Here is a 7,902-nt window from a genome sequence, read left to right on the forward strand (position 1 = left end):
CTCTCTTGGATATCAGCATGTGAAGGACACTGTTCAGGAACTAGTGGATGCTCTGTATGTGATGACTACTTCCATTCTGGAGACGATCACAGATACATGGATCCTGATAGTGAAGCTCAAACTGGTGACGAGTGATCTTTTCTAACAATTCACCTCACAATTCTACTGTTTGAGCTTTTACATATATCTCTGTGTCCCGTGTTTTTTATATCCGCCTTACTTTCATGCTGTTTGAAAAGATGCTGTTGACACCGTGGGCCATCTCGGAGTATTTCTCCTCCAGGTTGGTGAACTCTTGGCTCTGCCGCTGTCCCTCCTGCTGCAGCACGTCCATGTTCTCCCCGTTGATCCAGATGGAGAAGGGGGACGTTCTGTTCAGCACCCCCTCCAGCTGCAAGCAAAGAGTCATTCTTTATATTTCATATCTGTATAAAAGATGTATTTGTTAAGCTTATCAGGAGAGAGAAGAGAGGGAGAGACTGGGGTTGGGTTTGAGTTTTTTTTGTGTTTTTTTGGGACGTTCCTGCTCCTGATACCAATATATGTGGCATTACAGTCACTTCCTATAATGAACCAGCAATAGGGATTCATTCTCCAAGCAGTGTTTACAATTAAACTCCATTATGTCCTTAAACAATGGCCTATTATCAAAGCTCTGTATATCTTATCTTATGTATCATGTTCATACAAATACTCAACTTTTACTGTGATATCCTGTTTCAATAATTACTTTATTCACACTTTATTTTTGCTGTATTATTATTTAAATGTGTATTCTGCGTTATATTTATTTTGACCTTGTGTGAATCCTGTTTCTCATTCTGAGCCTGTTGCCGCCATAAACTCCTGAATTTCCCCAAGGGGATAAATAAAGTTCCATCTAATCTTATCTCTTAGTATGAGTACATGTATTTGTAATGTTCTGGTCCTACCTGGCGCCCCACCAGTCCAGACCCACTGCTGCAGGTACGAGAGTAGTATTTGACACAGGTGTTCTTCAGGCAGGGCTTGCACTCCTCCCACAGAGCCCTCATGGTGTCGTTACAGACCTCCTCCTCCTGCTCCAGCTTGGCCTCCATTTCCTGAGCCGAGCGCATCGCCTCCTGAGGGCAGACAGAAACACACATTTAAAGGTCACCTATTATGCTAAATCCACATGTTCATATCTTTTATACATAAACATGTGTCCCCTCTGTGTAAAGAGACTCTGAAAGTTTCAGGAACAAAGATTCTCTCTCTTTTTGATCCATTTCTATAAAAACCTGTCTGAAAATGAGCTGATCAGATTTCGGCTACTTCATGATGTCATAACGATGTTTTGGCTTGAGTAGCCATTAGCCAATCAGCAACCAAGGTAACCCCTCCCCCTTATCACCTGAATCTCCTCCTAGAGCACCATTGAGTTCTTTGTAACCAAATGTCTCTCAGAGGGGCGTGGGGAGGGGCTCCTTATTTTAATCCAAAGTAACAGACAGAGAATCAGCACTTTGGAAACAGGGCTGAAACAGAGGGGATTATGGGTAATGCTGCAATGATCTGTTTGCTGTTTCTAGCCAATCAGAGACATGTTCTGTATATATCTGAGACCTGTAATATATTGATGAAAAACAGTATAATAGGGACCTTTAACAGGCAAGCTCTTATTTTGGCGGGATCCCTGTTACTTATTGTTTATCATTAGTTATCGTTGCATAAGGTTTTTCTACAGATCAATTTGGATGTATGGATGAAATAACATAATTAAATAAATGTTGCTTTGATATGGAATAATGATGAGCTGTTTCTACCTCTTTTAGGTCCTTGGTCTTCTCCAGGGCATCCAAAAACTTCTGATGCTCCTCTGAAGATGTCTGCATCACGCTCTTCATCTCCTTCACTCCGTTCACGGCGGTCTCGATCTGTTTATCCAGAAACTTCTCCCCCTGGATGGAGATCTCTGTAAAGAAGAAAGAAAAGGGAATGTATCTCATATCCACTGCAGGTGAGGATTCCTGTAACAGACTTCTGCATTTCTGCCCTCTTTGACCAAACTGATTATGTCATGTATTCAGTAATTCATTTGTTGGTTAACATTTATTTATATTTAATATAATTCAATAACCTTTTAACTTCTTGCTGGGCGCCTGAAACTGCCACATCCCCACATATTCAAAACACATGAATATAATACACGGGGCAAGTGTCTTTCCTTTTCTGGGACCAGTTCAAACTAAATTACAATGCATTTGTTTTCTCTATTAATGTCTAGCTATTGAAATACTGTAACTTTAGTGTCAAATGGCCAGGGTTTTAGACTTTTGCTTCTGAAATATATTGCAGGTAACGGGTATTATAAAATGTGAAATCCCAACCGTTTTTAAAGAAAGAAAAAACATGTAATATTTTTTTTTTATTGAAGTTTTCTTTTTTTTGTGACCAACTTTTTATTGTTTTTTTTTTTGCCCTCACAAAAGGGACTTATACAGATACAAATGATATAGACAATACAAAAAGAAAAAGAAAAGACAAAGAAATTAAAAAATTAAAAATATAGGGAATCCCTTTCCCATGCCATCCCGTCCCTCCCCCTTCCCACCCATCTTGCCATTTCACAGAAAATCCTACCTGATGTTTGTTAGCAATCGTCTGAGTTCATCTATCTATTATATTATATATATTATTTATATTATAGCATAACAATTTATCCACATAAAATACATTCATACCTTTTTTTCCACATAACATTTCATAACATACATAACATTTTAATTGCGATTAACTCCTAATAATCTACAATTTATTGAAGTTTTCTGATGCCTTTGTAGAGAAACTTACGGTTAAGATCTTCTTTTGATGGAGGAACAAGACAGTTGACTGAAGCCAGAATTAAAGCCACCACGGCGAGGATCTTGGACCCCTTCTTCTTCATCATCATCATCATCATTAACATCCTCTCTGACTCTCACAGGGCCAGCAGGCAATGATGAGACAAAAAACTGGAAAGACATGAGCATACAGATTCAGTTTCATCTCCTGACTGCTGTAATGTTGTTGTAAAGTCCCTCCATCTCCACTAGAGGGCGACACGAGCTGCGGGAGAAACCAGAGCCCTACGCAGGAGATAATGACCATCGTTGCTCTGCAGTTTTCCCCCATTACACAGCAAAACCTAAAATAACCGCACCGCAGTGATCGATACTGATAAATAATTCAAACTGATCCCTGATGAATGCATCGTTTTTCTTGCAGGCTGTTCCTTTCACTAAAGCAAGGTCATTATCAATCTGCTGACCTCAGATCAGTGTTTCCTGTGCCTTTGGTCAACTGTGCATTATATAAAGAACAGCAGGAGCTTTTTTCTGTTTACCCAATGTTCCTCTGTGGTTGGTCAGCTGCCAGTACAGACAGTTTGAACAGACAGACACATTTTTTCCACTTACAAACACATAGAAAGAAAGTAATCAGGCAGATGGACCGGCCTTATCTCGGCGAGGCTTTCCCCAAGCAGTTTAAATCTGCTTTCTGTTGTTTATTCCTGCAGCAGGGCCTAATCCTCCCTTTTCCCTTAAATACATGGTGATCTAAATCCACCAATCAATCAGTCCAACTACGTAGACACCTTGACATTACCAAATCAGATAATTATGAGCAGAAAGATGCTAAAACACACCTTCTCGTCACCCTTCTAACCCTGAGAGATCATGAGCAAGTCCTCTATACATAGTGATTCTGTCCATTTGGTCAAAAAACACTTCAGATCGGAGCTTAGAGGGGTGCAGTGAAAAGTAAATGGTTGTGTATCTGTATTCAGTGTTTTTATAAAATGTCAAAAATGAAATATCTCAAATTCTTATGTAAACGTATTGATCAGGCTCCTCCCCTCCTCAGTGATGTGTGTGCAGTGTGTGCTCGCCCACCATTAACTGTTTCTATGGAAACAAGTAAAAAGTACAGCATGTTATTTTACATCATATTTGGGATAAATCAGTCCCCAAAAAGTGACCTATTAACATACAGTTTCTGCACTTTTTCAATCTTATTCCACTTTGTTCAAGATATTTCTATGGCTGCTGCATTAAATATAATTTAAATATTTAATACGCAGATAATCTAAATGTCAGCTGACTTATTTAGTATCTTATGGATTGTGTCACCTTGTAGATAAATCTAGTTTACAATTATAATTATTAAAAGGCTGATACATTCAGTAGTGTCGATGTACATTCTCTAATTCAATGTGCTTTTAATGTGCAGTGGGAAATGAAAAAGACGCCCACCTACTCTAGGGCCTAAAAAAACTCAAATGTCCTACTTTCTCCATATGAGCTCATCTGTTCACGATGTTAACACGTACAGTGCAGCAAACTGCGGCGGCTTGCACAATGAGGTCATTATTCATGCCACAATAAGCTTCTCGCTTTAATTACCAGTTACTGGAAGGTTAGTAAACAGGGGAAGACTGGGAGCGGTGAGACCTTTTTTTAATGAGAAAAAAGCAGAATGAGTCAATCTTGACGTGCAGAGAGAGAGGAAAGAATGAGCAACGTATGAGGAAAACACCGAGCCTGAGAGAGCTAGACACAGAGAGAAAGGTTAACGGGGAGTAAGTCAAACATATAAAAAGGAGAAGGAGAGAAAGGAGAAATAATTTACAAGGCGGAGGTGGAGGGACATTATTTGCTGAATAGCAGCTGCAGGGATCCTGGTTACACAACTGAAAGAATGCAAACCCAGCGACCGTCCAGATGTTGCCAGAAAGGCCTTCCAGAAAGTTCTGTTTCAGCTTTGTGGAGTAAAATACAGTAAAAGTGTTTGTGTCAACAACTATTTTAATCTAAAACCGATATTATTACACATATGTTAATAGTATATTACTATTATCTTATCAACTTTGCATTTTATTATTATAGTAAATACTATATATCATGCTTTTCTCTTCCATTTCTATTCTGCATGCAGCACTTAATGGCATTGTTATATTACTATATAGTCCGTCACACATATTGCATTATGTATATCACTACATGCTATCCTATGAAGCTGAAACAATTTATTGATTTGTTGCCTAAAATAGATTGAAAATCATCTTTTAAATATTATCTTTCTTGAGCTTTAATGCCCTAAAATATCTCTTAGTAGCCTTTATACATCCGCTGATATCTGCAGGAGATGCTTGTTTTCACTTTTGATGAATCCCCCTTCTGCTTCTGTCTTATTCTCTCTATTAGAAACTCAAACCTACACGGACAGCTCTCTCAATAGCAGAATACGAAGGACGAATGAATCTAATCTGGATCATCAGGGCTGCTTCTACAACAAATGGGACACTGGCACATGTGACCTCATTTTGGCCTCATTTCAGGTGTTTGGGGATTTGAGTAGCCAACGCATACACCTGTCATGTGGTCATGGAGGAATGAAGGTCAGTTCTAAACTACAATACCTTTTTATTTTTAGAACTGTTGATATTACAAATAGTTATTCTAGGCATGCACATTGGGGGAAAGATATGACTGCCAGAAATGTATTTTTCTTTCAACAGTTCGTTAACAAAAAGCATGTTAGCGTTCCTATTTCACTGTTATATTGGTGCTCGGTGTGCCCAGTTTAAAGTGCATTAAAGAAAAACAACAACAACATGATGTCATCTACCCTAATCCAGTTGTTTTGATCCAAAGATCGAGGTCACACCCATGAGTAAGCTATACAAAGCAGCACTCACCTTGTCAGATATTAAAAACAACAACTAAAATAACCACATTTAAAAGAAATGCAAGATATATAATATACAGCCGAATCAAAGTTAGAGATGTTGACATGTCCTGAGCTAAACTGGGAAATATGTTGCACTCTATTCTATTTTCATTTAGCATAATAACACTTTTATCACGACTTGCATTAAAGATATTTTCTAAAAGCATCACCAAGCTGCAGATTCTCTACTAAATAAAAGCCCCTTTGACTCACCTCTGTTTGTTTCCTGAGACTCCAGACCGTCTGAAGCTGCGTCGGTCTCTCTGCTGCTGGTTTTTATACCCGCGGATAACTGCGAAGGTGCAGACACGTGACTCATGCTGCACGGCGCCGCTACTGTCAAGCTACAGTAAAATAAAAACCCACTTCCGCCATTGCCCTTCAAAATAAAAGGCTATCATGAAAATGTCTTTCAAAGTTTGGGGAAAACGCAGTCATGGTTAAGTATTCAGTTCCCTACTTAGGTATAATTACTAAAACCACACTGTAAAACCCATAAAAAACTAAAAATGTGGCTTTTCTAGGTCGTCATACTGGCTCACTTCTAACGGTTTACTGCCAACAGTTTACTGCTAACGGTTAAAAGCTAACAGCTTAATGCTAATGGGACTATGGTGTTAACTGCTAGCGGCTAAATGCTAAGGGTTAGCTTTTAATATAAAACGTGCTTTCAATGCTTTTTTTCATTCAGAGAGGGGATGGTATCTCGTCAAAAAGAAGCTTAAATTATATCAAGCACCTTTCTGAGAGGATTAACAAAGTAGAAAACAGAAGGGACAATGTTGTGAAGTTTGGCAAACATAGGCAAATGGACCAAATTAACGGCTAAGCAAATTGATGAGAACATGTATTCAACCGGATTATCACCTGTGTGGTTAATGTTGAAAACGTACTACTGTTATGTCACATTGTGTATTTCGGTTTTCGCATTCGTTCAAGTAAGTTGTTTACCTGCCATTTACCACCTGGAAACACCACTGCATAATTCCTGAATAAGTTTTATGTTGTGAGAAAATATTTATCTTGACTTTCATCAATGATGCATATTATAGCTATCTGTTATTAGAAATGTCACTATGATTAATGGCTATTTATGTGTACCACTGAATAATTACCTTGTTCCCTCTACCATTTGTAAACAGCATTGTGATTTTATTTTGAAATCTGAATGCGTTTAATTTGTGTTATTGTGTATAACTTGACCTGGCCTGAGCCTAAGGATTTGACCAGAATATTTGTAATTTACTGGCAGCAGCGCTCAGAGACAAACAGTTGATTCATCCTGACTGTGACTCAACATTTACCAGCTCCCCTTTCACCTTTTCACAGACAAACATGTGACCTAAAACCAAAGTTACATGCACAATTCATAACACGGTTTCCATATTGGCATCAAATCTTTAGCAAAGCCTTTAAATGTGTATTCAATAAATGTGCATCTGCATACTTGCATATCTTAAAATGTAAAGGAAATGGAAACAGGAAACATAGATGCAATGCAGCCATCATTATTGTTATGGGTGGCATCTGAGCTTTAACTGCTTTCTCAGAGCTTAGTTGTGAACATGTACAGAAGGATGTGGGAGTTACCGGTACTAAAACCAATGGCCAAACAAAAAAATAAGAAAACACAAATCTACAAACGTGGAAATAGATTATGACACATCCACTATGCCCACACTGCCTTCTGAAAACGTCGTTAGATAACTTTAAATTTTAACTTTCAAAAAAACTCCAAATCCCCTTTTAATTCCCCCTGATAAACCAACAAGAGAAGGGAACCCCTGTTGTTTATTTAGAGAGGATGGTGTTCGCCAGTACACACACACCACCCAAACACAACCACACCACCAACACAAACACACCCACACACCAACACACACACACACACCACAAACACACCCACCTCACTTGTGGTCTTGGTGTTCCAAGCAGGCAGTGTAAATTCTTTCTTTGGCCAGAGTTTATGCCCCCCCAGAAAATTGGTTTAACAATGGGTAAAAATTCCTTAAATAATAACCATCCTTGTGGATAAATTGATAAGTTTTTAAACATGGACCCTGTGACCAAAAGGCCTCAGGAATCCCTGCTGGTAACTCCTTTTAACCCTTAAATAAATAGTTTTTAATTTTTTGGGGAAAACCTGGTCAGAAACTGTATTCGTCACAG

The 7,902-nt window shown here is 38.6% G+C and overlaps 1 protein-coding gene across 1 annotated transcript in view; it reads right to left on the minus strand.

Moving 5' to 3' along the window:
- Nucleotides 1–6,035, minus strand: part of clu (clusterin) — a 13,030-nt gene extending 6,995 nt beyond the window's left edge. The window contains exons 1-5 of the mRNA XM_010794785.1: nucleotides 5,947–6,035; nucleotides 2,815–2,975; nucleotides 1,788–1,936; nucleotides 933–1,103; nucleotides 221–391 (exon numbers count right to left, since the gene is read on the minus strand). Of these exons, the coding sequence (XP_010793087.1) occupies nucleotides 221–391; nucleotides 933–1,103; nucleotides 1,788–1,936; nucleotides 2,815–2,929 (606 nt within the window). The 5' untranslated portion in view covers nucleotides 2,930–2,975; nucleotides 5,947–6,035. The remainder of the gene's footprint in view (nucleotides 1–220; nucleotides 392–932; nucleotides 1,104–1,787; nucleotides 1,937–2,814; nucleotides 2,976–5,946) is intronic.
- Between the last annotated feature and the right edge of the window lie 1,867 nt (nucleotides 6,036–7,902).

The sequence above is a fragment of the Notothenia coriiceps genome, unplaced genomic scaffold, assembly GCF_000735185.1.
Source record: "Notothenia coriiceps isolate Sejong01 unplaced genomic scaffold, NC01 NC01_scaffold00037246, whole genome shotgun sequence".
In the NCBI taxonomy this organism is placed as follows: domain Eukaryota; kingdom Metazoa; phylum Chordata; class Actinopteri; order Perciformes; family Nototheniidae; genus Notothenia; species Notothenia coriiceps.